This window comes from Eupeodes corollae, chromosome 1, assembly GCF_945859685.1.
Source record: "Eupeodes corollae chromosome 1, idEupCoro1.1, whole genome shotgun sequence".
Lineage (NCBI taxonomy): Eukaryota > Metazoa > Arthropoda > Insecta > Diptera > Syrphidae > Eupeodes > Eupeodes corollae.
Window position 1 is genome coordinate 151,767,195 of NC_079147.1, and position 20,302 is coordinate 151,787,496.

Consider the following 20,302-nt stretch of genomic DNA (forward strand, 5'->3'; position numbering starts at 1 on the left):
CGATATAAATCTTAAAAGTAAAATTGCTTATGTAGATTTAAGATATTTTACCACAAAGCTTTTTGCTTTTTCTGCATTCACAATTTCTTATGTTAAATCATTGATTATTTAATTGTCTTTAGTAGTGAAGCATTTCAATAACTACTATTCCGGTATTTCTGATTTTTTGTTACTTGTTTATGATGTTGATCTAATTAGTAACCCAAGTTTCCGACCTCGATCGCCGCCACCGTGCCGAATGAAAGATGTCAAAAAATTTGTCTGAAAATTTCGCACTTTTTCGCTCATTGGTAACTTTTACCCTGAAGGAGAATTTTGTTTTATATAATTATGTTCTATTAACTACAATTTAAGCCCAAGGTTGTGTCTGTAAATGTAAGGGTTTTCAGAACACAGTTCTTCAAAAATTTGCTAAAAAACATTTTTTTTACAAAATATTTACGAATTACAAAAATATAAAATTTGCCATAACGTTTAATATTGTTCTGGAGTGAGAAGACTAAGGTAGAAGAAACAAAATGGTATGAGACAGGGGGTCTAAATCCCCCCCTGTTAGGCAGAAGGAGTAGTTTTTTTAGATAAGTAAGCTGACATACAAAATTAAATATTGGAAAACAACGGAAACATCTACATTATTGTGACAAAACTTTTCTCAAACCCAGAAATCCATTTTTGCAGTAATTTTTTAAAAATGTTTGCTTTTGTCCAAGTATCAGAAAAAAAATAATTTCAAACAACAAACAATTTTTATAATTTTATTGATTACTATTTATGTTTCAAAAATCAATGTACTTGTCATTTATAAAACACCAAAAAGCTTAATCTAAAAATATATTTTACGAAGAGCTGTTCCGTAAAATGCGGTAGATAAATTTGTTTTCTAGGTTTTTGTGGCATTAGTCATAACCAAGAGAATTGTTGCAAGCATCGAATCTTTTTCCGTAATTTCCGGCTACTTTTTGAAACATTTAAGCCGGTATCGGCCATAACTTGATGAATGTTGAGTTATTAAAGGTTTATCTGCTTAAACACGGTCTTTTGCGTAGCCCGACTAAAAAAAGGCCAACCTTGTCAAATCACATGATTTTGCTGGCCAGTTGATATCGCCACGACGAAAAGTTACGCTGCTAGGAAATGTCTATAAATAATAAATGTGTGGCATGTGACACCGTCTTGTTGAAAACACATACTCTGCAAGTTTTATTCTTCAATAGCAAGCAAAAACAAGTTTGTTATCACATGATCTTAACGCTCCAAATTGACGGTGACAGTTGTTTTCGAAGAAGTAAGGTCCAATCACATCTCCGCACCAAAGAGCGCACTAAATAGTGGCTTTTTGAGGATGTATAGGCATTTCTTCAATCACTCGAGGATTCTCAGAACCCCAAATGCGACAATTTTGTTTATTAACATAACCACTGAGTGAGAAATGTGCTCTGTGTGTCGCCGAATAAATTTGTGTTTGAAAAATTGCCGTCCGCGCGCCGCCTGTTGTTCAAGCCCCCATTCGACGCATCTACGACGTTATGAATGGTCTTCAGTTGTTGTGTGAACTGGACTTTATATGGATGTAGGAGTAGATCCAAAAGTTAAATACGATATAATGTGCCGTAAGGCAGTCCTTACCCCTGAGAACAACAAGGAAGGGTCTTCGGCAGCATTTTCACTTACAGCGATATTTTCAGTAATACGAGCAAAACCTTATAATATCTGTAACCAATTCAGTGTCCTCAAATTTCTTCACAAATTTGCCCATTGCTTGGATAGTTGGACGATTATGTAAACCATAATCTCCTTTTAAAGCACGATATATGTGGCTGTGGCAGAATCACCATTTTTGTAGTAAGTTTTAACAATTTGTATGCGTTGTGCGATAGTTAACGATCCATTTTCGTAAATACCAGACTTTCAACTAAAAAAAAGATTTGTTTAATAACTTATTTTGACAGATGTTGAATTCCAGCTCCATACTTTTGAAATCGCAAAATGGATAACCCGTTACTATTTTCATTATTTTTTTATATTTATTTGCTTTTCTAATAAAATATTCTATATATTATTTATAGTTTCATGATTTGGAATTTGAAACTAAGCTTTCTATTAATATTAAGTCCTTATTATTTGTAAGCTTTAGTTTATTTTTTATTTTTGTTTAATACTGCAATATTATTTTATTTGTAAGACTTAAATGAACTATTCATAATAAATTAAAAAAGAACAAAATAAATTATAACATTTTAAATTTAATTTTAATTCCATCTTGGTTTCTCGTCACGCCAATGATTTTGATGATTCTGATGGTGGTTTTGTTTTCTATGATCATGTCCTCCGGAATCTTTTATTAAATGTACTTGAATTCTTGAATGCTGTAAACAAATTAAAAAAGATATCAGAATTCTCATAATTATTAGTCCAAGTATTTCAGTATGGTAAGCTAAATCGGAATTAATTGAATCCCAGAATAACTCAGTGAGAAGAAATTTGCTGAAATCAACTTAAATCGATCCTTGAAAAAATTGGACCTTAAGAATTCTTTTTTAAAAATTAACTTTTGAAACCTTGAGTAAAATTTAGAAACGTATCAATTCACCTGAGGTTGATGTTGCATCATTGGTGGTGGTGGCATAGACATAGGCATAGATTTAGTCTTCCTTGATAAGATCGCATCTAAGATGGTTGAAAACAATGTGTGTTTTGGATATGGGTCAGGTTGAGGATAAGGATATGGAGATGGAGGATATGGATAAGGATATGGAGGTGGATAAGCAGGTGGTGGAAAAAATGGTGGTGGCGCACCAAAAGGTGGTGCTACGACTATTGTGGGAGGAGGACAAAATGGTGCTGCACCACATGGTGCTGGAAAAGGAAACGGAAATGGTGAATTAGCAGCAACCGATAGTGGAATAGCTGGTGGCGCTGCTGGTGTAAAATTAAATCCAAATCCATTTGCAAGTCTAAATCGTGTTGATAATCCAAATAGAAGGACCTTTAAAATAAACTTTCATATATTCACAATTATTTTAAGGACTACACCGTATTCGTATTTATCTTAACTCACATTTATAATATACCGCACGATTTGTTGTCGCATGATGACAAAATGAAATACTGAAGATGATGTTTGAAGAAGCTATTGATTTTATAATGATTTTCTCTTTGAGCTCACATTGGTATAGTATTGCTAATTAACTTTCATTGATAAAGTCACTATAGCACTTTATGTGTATACATAGAAAGTGAAAAGTCCACTCATTGACATCTCTGGTGTATGATGCCTTCATCAACGCGTATTTTACAGGTAGGATAGACCGAAAGGCGTAGGTTTTGCAATAGCAGAAAAACAAAATTCAATGTCAAGTGTCAGTGAAACTATAATTGCGGCGTCAAATATCAAACGTTGATTGATTACCCATTAGATAATTATTATAAAAACTATGGAATATGTAAATGATAGTAGGATTTCCTGAACAGTAAAGTAAAGACAAAAATATAACCTTCGTTTGGAAGGGAACCTATGTGTCGAACTCAACTGTAATCATATTTATAGCTTCAAATTAATTTTTATTTTAAGTACAGGTTTTACTTGTAACTGTCACTTTTTAATATGTCATGTTTTAACACTTGAGTCGTAAAAACTACGCCATTTAATAATAATGGAAAACTCTTTAAAAATGCATCTAGGTTCCTGAAATATTTTATTTCTCAAACAGGTGATCACAATTGGGGTAACTTAAAATGAAAAGTGGTTTTCAGGAGAAATAAAACGGATATAATGTTATAGTCAAGAATACAGATTTAGTATAAAGATAAGGGTTTGGCCATTTGGCAAAATTTCGCTGGCTTGAATAAATTCCTGACGAGACGCCCAATTTTTGACAACATTTTGCAGCAATTTAGGCCGTATGGCAGCAATAACGCCCTTAATATTCTTTTCAATCGTCTCAGGCTTATCTGACAATCCCCAAAAAATAGAACATCGGTGTTAAATCGCAAGTTTTGGAGACCAGTCATCCACCGGCCCACCAGTTTCTTTCAATAAATGTATTGTTTCATTAGTTTAATGGCATGTAGTCTATTAGAACAAAAAAAATGTCGCTAACATTAACATCTTTTAATTCAGGCGCGAAAAATTCATAGATCAAGGCTAGTTAACATAACCCATTGACAGTGACATTATCGCCAGCTTTATTTTTGAAGAAAAACGGACCAATCAATCCTTCTTCGGAAAAAGCACACCAGTACCATTGACTTTTTGAGAGTGTAAAGGTGCGGCTTCTCAACAATCGTTTGTCGATTATGATCACTCCAAATACAAAAATTTCGGTAAACAAACTGTTCTTATGAAAATCGGGACATGGCCATCTTGTTTTGGGCTCATTCGCCAATTTTTCAACGAACTAGATGATTCGGTTTTAATTTTTGCACGAAATGCATTTTGTAAGTCTATACAATTTTGCATAAGAGGGTTCAGCTCGAATGGGCTCAGTAGGGGTTATCTTGGTACTTTAATCCGCTGCAGCCTTAGCTTCTTCGGTGCGAACTGTACGGCGTTTTTGAGGATGCGCATTATCCACTTAAGTAAACGTGGTGTGAAAAAGATCCATGGTTGCTTGAACTACCGACTCTACTGAGCGCTTATGTCGACTGAGTATTTAATTTGCATGATTTGCAAACTTTGTTTAGATAAAGTTTAGATTAGGTTTGCAGTGGCTTTCTGGGTTGGAAGCACTTAGGCCCATTGTTTTACAAAATGAATCTTGAGTCCTTCTTCTATAGCTCAATAGAACTGATTGAAGTTCCTTAAGAAACGTGAAAGACTAATATATAATATTGGGTTTTTTAACAAGAGCGCTACAAAAGCTTTTTTTTATTAAACAAAATCTGTTTTGGATATCAATGAAAATCTTTATTCCTGTGAAAGTACGTTCGATGCATTATGTATTGAACACCACGGACACGCTTGCTGCTTTTCGACGGTTTTCAAACATAAATCGGCCGATACTGCTGCAATTTCACATTCGATATTCGTACGAAGTTCATCAATCGTCGCTTGCTTGTTGGCATAGAATAGACCACAGACTTGACGTAGCCCGACAGGAAGCAGTCTAACGGCACAGTGGTTCGGGTTGTATGGGAGAGCGGAAAAAAGTCTGTTTAATCTGAACGGTTCAACGAATTTAAATAAAATTTGGCAAACATGTTTAGATTAGCCTTATACAAGCTTGGTCAAGAAGAAAGTTATTGACATTTTTACAAAACTATAGAAGCTTTTGATGTTATATTTAAATAAAAGTTGTTTTTCTTAGTAAAATCTTTTCGGGCATGTCTTAATACTACATATTAGCGTTTCGACAATTCTGTTTGCATAAATAATGCAAGAGCCTTATCCGGATCAAATTGTGAGCAATAAAGGCAATCTGATGTTGCTGCATAGTTTATCTCTTCTTGAGGAAATATATTTCTAATTTCGTCCCTCTTATACCTTTTAGTTCGATCGCAGCATTCGTCAAATCTCTTTCGTGGTCTTCCCATATTAGTTGAAGTTTCGGGCAATACATTTTGGGTTAGTTCTACTTTGAAAACTTCTTCACGCCACCACACCATCGCTGAAGATGATTTTTCAAGTTCAGTTTTATGACAAGATTTTTTAACGAAATGAAGCCCAACGCTTGAGAACGACGTGTGAGAGACACATTTCCGCAACTGAAGCCTCAGCGGCAGCAATATTCTCAACACTACGGGAACTTCTTTGTCTCAAAGGCACGGGAAAATTTTGTACTGCTGTCCCTGTCGCTCTACTATTGTTGTGTCCCTGTTGAAAAACCCTGTATTAGTGTGTTTAAGATCGTTTAGATCAGAATTCTCCTAGGTAGGCCTTTCGTTTTAGTGCTAGAGCTAGGCATTTACAGAAGAGGTAAAGAACTGTTTCCTCCTTTTCCTTGTCGATACAGCTTCTGAAAAATTCATTTCATAATACGCGTAGCCGCGCGGAGTGCTTTTTTATCAGGCAGTTGCCAGTTATGACACCTTTTATCGACCTTATATGCAATCTGCTAAGAGCTTTCAAGCACCTTGAGTGGCTTAAATCTAGAATAGAAAGTTTTTTTTTTAGATTGACAGGTGGTGGTGTTATTCCACCTGATGCTGGATTTTATGACTGTCTGAGAACATCTCACTATCAGACTTTGATATCACGTTTTCCTTAAGCCAGGACAAGATTTTTAAAATCGCCATAAGTTCTGCCACGCTACAGTGATTGGAAAGGTGGAATGAGGGACTTACTTTTAATCGTTCAGAGTACACGCCTTCACCAACCCCCTCTTTAGTTTCTGTTTTTTTTTTCACTAGTCTTACAGATATGCTTCATCCTCAATTGAAAATATAGAAGTCTAGAATTATATATAGAACTGTAGTTGGAGAATGGAGTATTCTGCGTACCTTGGAATTGATTCTAAATACTTAAGAATAACGAAGTGGCCAATGTTGTTATTAGTCGTCTAAGTATATCAAGAGGTGTTCAGTAAAGTAGGTTATCCAGTGCCACATATGGGGTCGTACGAAGCGATACGCTTATCCGTAGGCAAGCTGAATGTTGGACTTTCCTTAGTTTGTCGCTAGTTACACCATTGTCTAATTCTGTCCACTGTACAGTAGAATCGTTCTGATTACCGATGTGTAATACCAATGGGTAATTCGAGGTTTCACTCTCCATTTATTCCCTTCAAAATTTATAGACAGTAGAACTACGTCAAGACTTCAAAATTACTTTTTAATTATTTACACAGAAGTAAAATATTACATCTGCCCCCTAAAGACAAATTCAAAAACTCATTTTCCAGGACACAATCATAAATAGGGCGCGGTGCGACATGGCGGTGGCAGTGCAATACAGATACGGTGCTCGTAGAAAGAAATTCTCTTAGTCATAACCTAAGAATCGATTTTAAATTATTGCCCAGACGTGATTGTAATTCACGGTACCTACTTTAATATTTGTACTTCTCCGTCACGAAATCCCCATCGCAATCTCCATATTATAACCCTCCTTCACCCCCCTTTTCTTTTTCTCTTGCTCCTCTATTTCTCCTTTAGAACCCTTAAATGGATAGACAATCTACCCTACAACCAAAACTTACATAAGCAAATGTAATCTTCATTAAAAACCATCCTGCATCAGCTGCATCCTCCTTTTGTTCACCTCTTGCATAGGGCGTTGCAAAGGCTAGATACACCAATTCCTCGGAACAGGGGACGACTTTTTCTTGTTCCACTGAATAAAAACCAAATAAACAGCAAACCTTTCATTAGATATGCTTGCCTTAAAAATAGTGCAACTCAAAGCTTATGAAGTTTCCCTCATAGTAAAGCGCATGCGTCGTAACGTCGTCGTAGCACAAAAATACTTTTACGTTGCAAAAAGAAAGTCTCATCATGCACACATCGATGCAGACAGTGCAGAAAGGATGAAATAAGTATGCGCTTCCCTCAAAGAAGGATGCGGCCGCCTTCATTTTCAACTTTGTCGATTTGGGCATGTCAGCAGCAAAATTCCTGCATTATCGTCACTTAATGTTCTTTGTCTTGCTTTTAGTCAGAGACGACAAGTTTCAAGTTCCAAGTTATTTTATATACCTAGGGTACATTTCTAGACTGGGAGCTTTTTTTTGTTGTTGCTATTTTCTTGAAGTGCAACTGGAACTGGAAGTGGGGCTGCTGCTGATTTGGTTGGCTCCCCATTTTATGTATAAGCTTTCGTTATATAAATATTTCATTGGCAGAGAAGGGCGAATAAGGATTTCTTGCTTTGATGTTGCAATACTGAATCCAAATGAATCCTTTTAACTAAGCTAGAATAACAATGCATAGATATTGTTTTGTTCTTTGTCATTTAGTGCAAGTGACAAAATGGCTGCTCGAAACAGAAAAAAGGAGTGATTTTTTTCTTAAGTTCGATTGGAACAACGATATAAAACAACAAGATATAATTTGGAGAACACTTGATATATATAAGTAGGTTTTCTAAAATATATTCTCCTCGTTGTAAGATTAAAAAAGATTACTTTTAATGGTACAGACTAGTCCGACATTTTATACAAAATCACACGATAAGTGTAAAATGCTTGGAATAATCTACCACATCAAAATTGAGTATACGCCCAAGTGACCATTTTATTAATTTTTAATAGAAAATGAGACTACACCATAAGAGTACGAGTATTTTCGTAGTTTTTAGTTTTTCATGACCACTTCTTTAAAATTTGATACATTAAAACTGTTGACTGAGTATTTATAAAGTAACAGCATTTTGTTTGCTTTTTCGAACCATAATCAACAAAAGTATTCTTTGATATTTATGCAAGTTTGCTATGACCGATTTTCAATGGAACTAATTCATTGGTTAAAGCTTCGTGAAATACTACATCTGTGGTAGTTTCTGGTTTTAAGAGTGCCCCTTCCATGATAAGAATTAGTCTTAGAGGATTTGTCAATTCCTCGCACCCGTGAAAAAAGGCAAAGCAGGGATTGAACCCAAGACTTCTGGCATGACAGTCCAACAGTCAAATTGAGTAATTCCGTTCTCTCACTGACACTCAAACTAGTTATTGCCTATCGATGATTTGTGAAGAATAACGTTAAAAAATTAAATTTAAAATTGCCAAGTCCCTATTTTAGCTTTTAGGATAAATATATTTCATTTATTTTTCTGTTTCCAAAGTAGAGTTAAGAAAGAGGCCAGAATACGTCCTAGACTAAAAAGTTCCCATTGATACCAACTTAAAATTGTTAAATGGTATTTTTTTTTTAGAAATCGAATGAGAAAATATGCAATGAAAAATTTAAGTTTAATCGGATTCTGTGTGTGGGAAAAGTTAAATTAATATATTTTTTAATTGGAAAACACAAAAAATATTTCTATGGCATGAAACAACTTGGGAGTCAGTATCTTCTTTTATTCTCAATGTATTTAACTCAATTTTATTTTTAGTACTTTTCATTATATTTTCATTTCAAGTTTTATTTTTCTGTCAATTGGCAATTGCTTTTAAAATAAAATAATAACTACATTTTGCATAAGAGGAAGAATGAATGATCTCCAAATACTTGAGTAGAAAATCAACTTTTACTAGTTCTAGTTTTTCGTAAAAAAATGTCAATGGAATTTTTCCCCAAAATTAAATGTCAACAACAATATTTTGTGCGAAATCAAATAATTTCGAACTTAACACTTTCATTTTTTCTCAAGATATTGTATTCGCAAATGTAAGACAACTAAGAACAAAGCTGAGTTTTAATCCGGAAATCAATATTACCGATCACAACTAGTTGACTATCACAAGTCAACAAGTAACTTAAAAAATGGTTGACTTTTTAAGTGTATTCGGAGTATTATGTAAGCCATTTGAGTTGTCTCTGAGTTGTGATTGATGTCAAAATTCAACAACTGATATTTAACAGTTGTGTAGTGCATTTGTGTGTACAAAAAAATGACTTAAATGATTTCATTATGTTGTTTTTGATTTCTCTTGCTCCTTATTCAGTTACTCCATGCAGACCCAGCTTACCGCTTGACCCAGGCCCAGGGCACCGCAATCACCAGGGGCCCCCAAATTGCTGAAACATCACTTAACCTCTATCGGTCTATTTTCAAAAAAAATATTTCGATACAATAAAAAATAATCAGAATTCGTACTTTCCTTGCTTAACAACAAACTTAACTGAACAATTTTAATTACATTCCCATTAAAATGAAGTAAGTTACTAGAGAAATGTGTTGAAGCGGATTGTAGCTGTTGTAAAGTTTTTAGCTTCAAGGGGGCTTCCATTTCGTGGTGACAATAAGATCCTCGGATTTTCCAATAACAGGAATGCATTGAGTTGCTTAGCGAGTTTGACCCGTTTCTAGTAGATCATTTAAAATGCAGTAAGTGGTCATGAGTGTTATCTTTCAGCAAATATCTGTAATGAATTTATTCATGTCATGGAAAAACAGGTTTTGAAAACTATTATAAAAGAAGTCAAAATCGCAAAATATTTATCAATTAGCGTTGATAGTACAACCGATCTGTCTCATGTTGATCAACTAACATTTATCATTCGTTACGTAAAAGATCACGAGCCTGTTGAAAGGTTTTTGGACTTTATTCTAATTAACAAACATAGTTCTGATTATTTAGCGGAAACCATACTGAAGTTTTTGGAGGATCATGACATTTCGATAAGAGATTGCAAAGGCCAAAGCTACGACAACGCGGCAAATATGTCAGGAAGGTTTTCTGGTCTGCAGGCAAGAATAAAAGAAAAATGTAAATTTGCCACTTTTGTACCATGTGCAGGGCACTCATTAAACTTGGTAGGAGTGCATGCCGCTGCGAGTATGTCTTAGAAGCAACCAAATTCTTTGACATTAAACAAATATTGTAAATCTTTTTTTCGGTGGCTTCTCATCGATATAGTGTGTTAACTGCTCATTTAGGTCGAAAAAAGCATTTAGTCTTTGCAAAAAAATTCAAAAAAAAAAATATTACCCTGGATGTTGCAATAAATTTTCTGAGTGCAATAGATGAATTTATAATTGGGCTCAGGGACAGTTTTGATAAGTTTGATTCATCAGCCAGACAAAAATAGCCCGGATTCCAAATATAAAGACCTATGTATCTGAAAAGGTGAGGTGTAGAAGCTCACTTTAGACTTTTTTGACGGCTCTGGACCCTCAGAATTTCTGACTGGGAAAGAAAGATTTAAGATTGAAACCTTTCTTCCCATTGTCGACACACTAAGCGTTCATTTGAAACAGCGACTAGGTTTGTATACGATGTTTGGCCAACGTTTTGACTTTTTTTTCCATTAAAAAATCTGAATTCAAAACACTTAAAAGAGAACTGCAAATCTTTTGCTAAATTTTTCACCGAAGAATGTGAACAGAGATGAACTATATGATGAATGCCTGAATACTTGAAAATTATCGACACGAAAATGAAAAAAACTGACAACATTCTAGAGCTTAATAATAAAAATGAAGATGAATTTTCAAATGTTGAAATTGCACTAAGAATTTTCGTAAGTAGTTTGGGGACCAATTGCAGTGGGGAACGTTCCTTCTCGAAGTTAAAAAGAACCAAAAATGAACTCAGAACTACAATGATTCAAGAAAGATTGACATGTTTCAATCAAAAGCGACATCATCAGAGGCACCGATTTTGAAAATGCGATCAATAATTTAGCTAATCTCAAATCAAGAAAAAGACCCCTTCAATAAATATTCCTCTCTTTTACCTGAAAAAATATTGTCTGTGTAACCTTAATTTACTTTTAATCACTCCAATCGTTCTTTTAATAATGTTTTTGGTTTGTGCGGGTATGTTATTGAAACGAGATTCTGGGCTCCCACTTTCAGCCAATCAAAATGGAGTCATTAGATGTTTCTCTAAAGGATATCCAACATCTCCAAATATAAAAGTGTTCTCATCCGATTCATTTAACATTTCCTTATATTCACTTATTTTGCAAACGAATGAATCGTGATTAGCACCGGAATATCTGGAATCTATGAAACGCATATTCATTTTGTAGTCACAAACCATCTATGCATCCTATTACTCCAGGAAATCTAGTTTTCTGGTAAAAATGAATCTTGGATAAAATTATCTCGTCATTTGTCATACGAGCTTTAATTAATTGTGGACAGATACGTTCTTCTAAACTACCGAAACTGTTGGCTGAGCAAGGCCTAAATTAAAAAAATCGTTACCACTGCACTTTTGGTAGCTTCCTTCTGCCATTAAACGTAAGGCAAAGAGAACTGGTGGGATTGCGGAGGAACGCTGTGGTTGTTTCAAATAATCTTTGATTTCTTTCAGCACATAAACAAATGCGTCTTTGTTTGGTCTAAAATAACTTATAAATCTCCAACAAAACGAAGACATTAAATCAACACTTTTCATCAAAGAATTTGTTTACAAATAATACGAGTACTTTTTGTTTGGAAGTTCCAATGGATTGGAGTGATCTCGAATATTTGTTCTCATCAGCGTAACATTGAGGGGATTTTCTTCTTCCGAATTTACAAGAAACAAATCAATAGAAAAAAATTCTTGTTCGAAAAATTGTTCCAGGTGACCTATTTTCAACTGTATGCTAATTTGTTATCACTTCACATTTTATAATATAAAATTTGGGTCGTTAGATATTTGGGGTTTACCAAAATGTCTATATTTTTAACTGCTGTAGTAAAAAACCAAGCGCTAAATTTTTTTGAAAGTCCTTTCTGCATCCGTCGGGGTTATTATATCTACCTAAAACAAAATTTAGTAGTACCCGTGGCATGATGGTTAGTGCGTTGGACTGTCATGCCAGAGGTCTTGGGTTCGATCCCTGCCTGTGCCATCTAAAGTCTTTTCACGCGTACTGCCTCTTGCGAGGAATTGACAAATTCTCCAAGAGTAACTCTTGTCATGAAAAAGTGCTTTCTCAAATTAGTCGTTCGGATTCGGCATATAAACTGTAAGTCCCCTCCATTCCTGACAACATTACTCGCACACAGGAATGGTTGAGAGTTGTAAGTCACTAGGCCCTAGTTCTCAACGGATTGTTGCGCCACCCAATTTATTTAAAACAAAATTTATTTAAATTCGATATCTCTACTGGTTCTTGAGATATAGAATTATCTTAAACAATCTTCAACAACGTGCAAAAACAATGTAGTCGTGAAAGCTCTTACAGGTCTTTTACCAAACTTAACTTAAATATATTAATAAAGCCAAAGTACTACTCCGATTACGTAGCCGTACGGCAACAGAGAAATTCAATTCATAACCACTATATCAGCGAACAACTGAACAAAGCCTTTGTTTAGAGTCTACAGAAATATTTAAGTAACAATTTGGGCACAGATTACATAACACCGAAACCCTTCACAGCAATTTTTTTTGGTAGACATGAAAGGTTAAAAAATGTACATACATATTTACGTATATACTGATAGCAGGTCTCTTTTTTTTTTTTTTTAAAAAACTCGATCTCGCCAACTCTTTCAGACTTTTCAAAATAAGCATAACATTAGAATCTGCAGGGTCCCAGGTCACAGTGAAAGGACCTGGGAGTCAGAAAGCTAGTTGCAAGGAAACTTACATCACTGCACCTAACCAGTATAAACTCTATTATAAGCACCGCATCAAGTGAATTTAAAAAGATCGCTGGTAACAAAATACCACCAGAAACCAACAAAAGACAGGAAAGCCTTTAGCTTTGCCACGGAAAAAAATTATAACCCAGATTCGACGAAACAATCTACGATTGCTTGTAAAAATAATATTCGGTCACAATCTATTTCATACAGGTGACAATTCTACCAATTTGTTACTCTGTCTGACAAATCTGTTTTTTATAAAATATTGACAGGTGACAAGTTTGTCAGAAAAATACAATGACACATTTTTCATTTGTCGTGACAATTTTTCCATTATCATACACACCTATACTGTCTGGTAAATTTGTCGTGACAATTTAATTGCATGATCTAGAAAAGTTTTATTATCAGAAAACAATGAAATATGAAAGAAATACTTTGCATTTTGTTTCAATTTTCATCGTTTCTCGACCTGTTTAAAGTAACAGAACGTTGGCACTTTGAGTTTTAAAATGTCACAGTTTGCAAAATCGTGTTTTATTAATATATCACGATACCAAATTTGTCTTTAAATTTTAAGCCATTTGCAATTGCACGGAAACCCAACTGAAAAACGTCATCACTCTCACTTGAAAATATACCGTTTATTATGTTGTCAACACTTAACCGTAACTGAGTTTCATGTCGCAAATGCCTACTAACTACTGACAAATATGTAAATTGTATTTTTATTTTATAAAAAAACAACTGTAAAATTTTTCGGAAAATTCCTGACAACTGTGTAAAAAGTCTTGACAATTGACTGTCATGAGTGACAATTTCTTTATGAAACGAAAAGATGACAGCTGTCGGGTATTTTCCTACAGTTCTACAAAATTATTCATGAAACAGATTTTGAAAATTTTCGAGTGGTAAATTAACAACTTGTCACCCTTTGCAAATTTCAATGTATTGCTTAGAAAAGATGACAAATGCGAAGGGTGTGAAAGAGAAAAAAGACACTTCTTACTTCCTGCGCTTTAGTATTTTCTTCTGACGCTATTAGTACTCTTGTTCTAGAATCTAGATCAGGAATTACTAATATTAATAAATATCACCCCCTTATACATTTTTCTTGACTTAATTAATCACCTTACTAAACACAGTTATTCTTTTGATTGCTTACATAATTTTGACTTCAAAAGATCTAATTTCCAGCTGGTGTCTGAAGATGTAACCATTTCTGGAATTACTGATACTTTAGCATTTTCTAATATTGACGAAGCAGTTTCAACTTTTTATAAGATCCTCAATAATTGTTTAGAAAAAAAATCTACCTTTTAAGAAATCTACAAATACTAACTTTAACCACCCTTGGTATACGAAAGAATTGCGTTTACTTCGTAACAAAAGAAATAAAGCATGGAAAACTTATCTCAAAACTCTGTCTCCAATCAACTTCTCTGTTTTGAATTTTAGTTTCTTTCTAATTATGTTACTGATATGGGCACCTCTTTGAAAGAGAATCCTAAAAAAATGTTGGAAACGGTAAACTTAAAGAAAAAATCAGATAACTTTCCAGTTAACTTACGGTACGAGTACGATCATTGATCTTTTGTCTGCGTTGAATGATGACAGGTCAGCCGGTCCCGATGGTGTTCCCCCAAACTTTCTCTAAAAACAATCAAATTTCCGAGTATATGGAAGAAGTCATTTCTAACACCAATTTTCAAGAAAGGTAACAAGGCGGATATAACAAACTGCAGGCCCATTGCAAAGCTTTCTTGTATTCCTAAATTTTTTAGTAAAAATCTAATTTGCGAACAGCAACATGGTTTTGTGAAAAAAAAGATCAACCGTTTTTAATCTCCTCACATTCTCAAACTAATGTTTAAACGCTTTAGAACAAGGTTATGAAGTTGACTGTGTATACACTTGGCCTTTTTCTGTTCATCCTGTCTATTAACGACGTATCGTCATGTCTACGCTCAAGTGAAGTTCTCATTTTTGCTGATGACATGCAAATTTTTAAGATTTTAAAGTCCACCCATGATCGTATCCTTTTACAAGCCGACATTGATAGTTTTACATTTTGGTGTGGGAAAAATAACCTTGCCCACAACCCTATAAAATGCCAGACGATAACTTTTACTAAAAAACGAATCCTTAGTGTATTTGATTATTGTATATCACAGCAAAAACTCTGTCGCGTCTCCACATTTAAAGATTTAGGTGTTTATTTCTGTTCCGAATTAGAGTTTACACATCACATTAATTTTATTGTCAAGTTCTATGCTTAGTTTTATAAAACACTGGGCAAAGGAGTTTAATGATCCCTATGTTACTCTCTCTTTGTACAATTGCCATGTTCGTCCTCATCTAGACTAGCTGAATTCCTTCCGCCTGGTCTACTCCTCCTTGTATTTTTGAGTTGTATTTCTAATCTTAAATACTAGTCAAAGCTTCTGATGCAAAACTCAAAATTTCACCTGTTTCTGACGAAAACAGGAAATATTTGAAAGTAACCGTAACTTCTCGGGGTGTCAACTCAAAAGTCAATTCAGAAATTTCACATAGGTCTCATGGAATTATCTTGATTTGAGATTTTCCAGAGTTCTGCAAAACATCCACCTTAATTAAAAAAAAAATCTTTTCTTTTAACTACAAATTTATTACTTTTTATTGGGCTTAACATTTATTTATTGTTATAATTTTGTTTTATTTCAGAATAACAGTTTATCTGAATCTCTTCTTTGTTCGTCTGGAAGTTCTATAATTGCAATAAGAGCCACAAAGGAGGGTCCTCGAAAAATACTCATTGTATCTTCCAAAGGAAATCAAATCAATTTTCGAGATGCCATGACTGGTCTTTTGCTAAGATCTTTAGATATCTCCGATAGCTTACACATCTATAGTATTCTTCTAGACGATGGTTGCGTCTACTGTGGAACTCAACGCAATGAAATTCATCAATATAATTTTACTGTAAGTTTTATTATTTTTTTTTTAAACTTCGAATAAAATAAGTTTTTTTTTAAATTTTAGACTGGAGGTCGTTTGGCAATATTTCGTTGTGGAAATGGAGCAGTCTCTATGAAATTGTACAAAGATAGATACATTTTTGTTGGCTGCTATGACGGATTTGTTTATGTTTTGGATAAGAAAACAGGATGTCAAATAGGACGGTTTCCAGGATCTGGAAAAATGATATTGGCATTGGAGATCGCAGGCGATAAAGTTAGTTTTTCGTTTTTCTAATTATAAATTATTATAATAAATACTAAATAATTTATTTTTCTTTCTCATTTTTGTTTAGCTGATAACATCGGCCAAGGACAATACAATGCAAATTATTGACATACCCAAGTATATTGCCACTATTAAGGATAAAAGTTAAAAACAGAATTTATTCATAAGCCTTACAACTTTAACGCAACATTGTTTATTTTTATATTATATATAATATGAAAACTTTTTTATTTTTTAAAAATGAAATTACTTTTAATTTCGATAAGTTTAAATTTTTGGTTCATACTTTTACGCAAAGAAAAAAGTTTTAATAAATTAAATTATATAAAATTAATTCTTTTAATTAAATAAAATAAATATGAAACAAAAGAGAAACGGCTTATTTCTAAATATTTGCTAATAATAGTTTCCTGAGTCGAATAACCTGTTCTTTTCCAATGTTCAAAAGCTTTTTATAGCTTATTAGATAGTTATTCATTATTTTATCTACGATATTTTTGTTCTTTGCCATATATTTTACATAAAGGGTGTTTTCTTTAAATAGAAGTCGCACGGGACCAAATGTGAAGAATACTTTGGATGAGGCAGCATATCGTAGGAGGACGTGTGACTCGGTGCGTTGTCCTGGTGGAAGAGCACTTTTTTCTTTTCCAAATGCGATTGATTTTTCTGCAATTCAGGGCCAAATCGGGCCAATAGTTCGGCATCGTACAGCCTTGTGATAGTTGCGCCCTTCTCCAGGTAATCGATATATATCAGACATTGTGAATCTCAGAAAACAGTGGCCATAACATTTCCGGCCTATGTGGCAGTATCCGCCTTCTTCGGAGCACGTACGTCGTCGCACAGTGGTTCCGCCCCATAGGCCAAAACCTCAAGTCGTAAAAGTAATTTTTTTAATGCAGTTATTATCTATGATAACGGGGCAACTAAGTGGGACTAAATTTTTTTTTCTAAAATTAGTTGTTGACAGTCAGGCACGCGGCAAAGTTGAGTGTTTTTCGCAATTTAAATAAAAACGTTCATTTGAAAATCGGACATTGCATTTTAGCTATTTTTTGTGTGTTTTTAAGGTTTTTTTCTGAAAAAAAGTGGTAAACATAAAAGAACAATGTATAAATATAATTATTACATATATATTTTTTTTTACATGCTACTATTTTATTATAACTGCTGTTGAAAGAAATGAATTTTAGTGTTTTTAAAATTTTGTGTTTTTTTGATAAGCCAGAACTTTTAACGTAGGCTTATCTTCCCTGTTTAAGGATATATACGGTTTTTTTTGCGGAAATTTGTGGAAATATTAAAATTTTGACTCTAAGTGAAACCATATTTTCCTTTTTTTTCTAAGTGAAACCATATTTTCCTTTTTTTGGTAGATTCAAGTAATATGATCAAACGCATTGATATTTTTCATTTGTGGCGGAAGGCGAAGAAAGGTCGCAATGCTGGAAAAATTGATTAGACATGGGTACTTTTTAAGGAAAAATATAACATTGAAAGCTTAGATGCACGAAAAAAGATTGTTTTGCTATGCAAGCTCTTCCTAAAAAAATGGAATATGTTCTCGAAGAGATGATGCCTTTCTATCAACATATAGTGCTTGGCTTGAAGAAGACTTCGGGCCTTACCAAGAAGAAGAAGAAGAATTAATTTATTCACCAGATAATCTAGGAGGTAGGCCAAAGAAGTCATTTTCAGATAGCTCTTCTCGAACTAAGCGGAGACGAATTGCCACAATTGCTGCAATAGATGAAGACATTGCTTGTGCTTTGAAGCATTGCCAGTCAACAGACAGCCTTAAAGCCAAGCAATTGAATTCAAACGATGCTTTGAAAATTTTGGTTGAGGCAAAGTTAACAAAACACCAGTACCAAGTCATTAGGAACTTGGTAAACGAAAAGACCGAAGTTGACGTTTTTCCAAGCTATGCTAAGGTTATAAAAGCGAAAAAAGATTGTTACCCGGAGCCTGAAAAAATATCAATATTCGATACTTCGGCTGAAGTTTCCCTTCAAGGTCTTCTAAACCATACAGCCCAAAGAATCGTAGAATCCCAAAAAGAAGTTTTTGAAAATTTGGAGATTGATTTAGGTAATACCATCGAATAAAAATCTTTTGCCAACAAAGCTCTCTGTTTCATTGTAAGACTTGTCCTTTCTGTGATGTCTGTAGGTATGGTAATTGTGTATCGTATTCGTTTTAAAGTCGATAACCTTAATAATTTCAGTGTGACTTAAAATAATACATTTTTGATTTAGGTAATCTTACCCTTATTGGAAAATGGGGTTTTGATGGTAGCAGTGGACAAGGAGAATATAAACAGCAAATTTCTGAAGGAGTCAGTGATGCCGACATGTTTATTACTTCATATGTTCCAATCCAACTATTTTCACAAAAAAGTTCTGACTCTGAAAACCAAATTTTATGGCAAAATCCTCGTCCAGGATCGACTCGATACTGTCGCCCAATACGGTTTCAGTTCAAAAAAGAAACGGCAGAGTTGAGTAGAGCTGAGCAGAGCTACATTGAGAACCAGATTAATGATTTATCTAAAACATTAGTTAAAATAAATGACCATACTTTAAACATTAAACATGTCCTCAAGTTAACAATGGTTGACGGAAAGGTGTGCAACGCTTTGACACACACTGCTTCGCAACAGGTGTGCTACATTTGTAGAGCAAAGCCAACAAATATGAACGATATTCAAGGATCCTTACAAAAAAGTATTAACGAAGACTCTTTGGATTTTGGCATATCTCCACTGTCGGTTAAAGTCTATTATTTCGACTGTTTCTTAGTCTCTGGTGTGTACAAGTTGATATGTGTCTCGTCGATGGTCACAAAATAAGGCAAAAATTCCTTAGGAATGCGCTTAAACAGTGTCAGATTTTTAAAAAAAAAATTTCTCAAAAAATTATCGACCAGCATATAATTTTCATTTCTATTCGAAGGGAAACACCGTCAAATATCGATTTAAATTTTGTCAGGATCGATTACAATGATAGCTATAACTGGCCCCATAGGAATTGCCAGAGTTTTAGCAAGAAGCAATAGCGTTTCAACAGATGTGAAAGCCACATAAGGTGCGAAGTTGGTCATATACCTTGCCCACGAGTCTATAAAAATGGTTAACCCAAGTCTCTGAGATTTTTATCTGTATTTGTTTGAAGCATTGTTCAAAACAATCGACGATTAATTAAGGTCAAGAGATTTTTTAGATATCATGAGGCATTAGATTTGTAACGGTTCCCATTTATAAATAAAAAAAAAAATTTACCACTCTCTCCAAGTGTTCATTGACACTAAAAGCTCTGTGCTCAATTGGGCCAAGAGGGCAATTAAATTACATTGACATCGTCTGCGAACAATTAGAAATTAAAAATTGAAGTTCATTAAAATATATTAAAAACAAAATAGGTCAGAGAATAGAGCCATTAGGGACACCAGTAACACTTTTGCAGATAGTTAGACAGGCTATCACCTGCTTGTACTGTTTGCCTTCTGTTAGTCAAGTTAGAGACAATTAACTTGTTGGCAACAGATGAAAAGTTGAAATTTTCCATAAAAGCTTTTTATATAAAAATGGAAGTGGTTGACTGTATCAAAAGCTTTTGGGAAGTCGAGCAAAACTAAAAACGATAGATCATCTTAATATAATGATTGCCTTTGGTTATCAGTGAAAGCGCATAAATAAAACTATGTTTCTTAAGAAAACGAGATTGTTTTTTGAGAGCATGGAGTTGGCAGTGAGATAAGCATTGATTTGATTTAAAGACTTTAAACGGAAATGGGTCTGAATTCATCACCGCTTGCAAATTTTGAAAGGGCTTTCACGGAGATGATTATAAATAAGTGAAAGGATGTTAGGGTGCAGAATTTAGCTGTATTTATTGAAGATATAAGATTAGCATTGGGTTTGGAAAGTAAATTTGGGCAAGTAGC

General features: G+C 34.1%; 2 protein-coding genes across 3 annotated transcripts in view; one reads left to right on the forward strand and one right to left on the reverse strand.

Annotated features, from left to right (window-relative positions):
• LOC129943097 (PHD finger protein rhinoceros) overlaps positions 1-16,684 on the forward strand; it is a 159,489-nt gene extending 142,805 nt beyond the window's left edge. Inside the window, exons 5-7 of the mRNA XM_056052325.1 lie at positions 15,833-16,090; positions 16,151-16,342; positions 16,422-16,684. Of these exons, the coding sequence (XP_055908300.1) occupies positions 15,833-16,090; positions 16,151-16,342; positions 16,422-16,502 (531 nt within the window). The 3' untranslated portion in view covers positions 16,503-16,684. The remainder of the gene's footprint in view (positions 1-15,832; positions 16,091-16,150; positions 16,343-16,421) is intronic.
• LOC129943107 (nematocyst expressed protein 4-like) lies at positions 2,146-3,095 on the reverse strand. 2 transcript variants are annotated; one of them, XM_056052341.1, is made up of 3 exons: positions 3,059-3,095; positions 2,591-2,986; positions 2,146-2,366 (listed from the first exon to the last, which is right to left on the reverse strand). In XM_056052341.1, exons 1-3 carry the CDS (start codon positions 3,089-3,091, stop codon positions 2,250-2,252), a joined length of 546 nt encoding a protein of 181 aa, XP_055908316.1. In that variant the 5' UTR covers positions 3,092-3,095; the 3' UTR covers positions 2,146-2,249. The 2 variants fall into 2 exon arrangements, with proteins under 2 accessions (XP_055908316.1, XP_055908315.1); XM_056052340.1 differs by having other exon boundaries at positions 2,591-2,998.
• Positions 16,685-20,302: the final 3,618 nt, after the last annotated feature.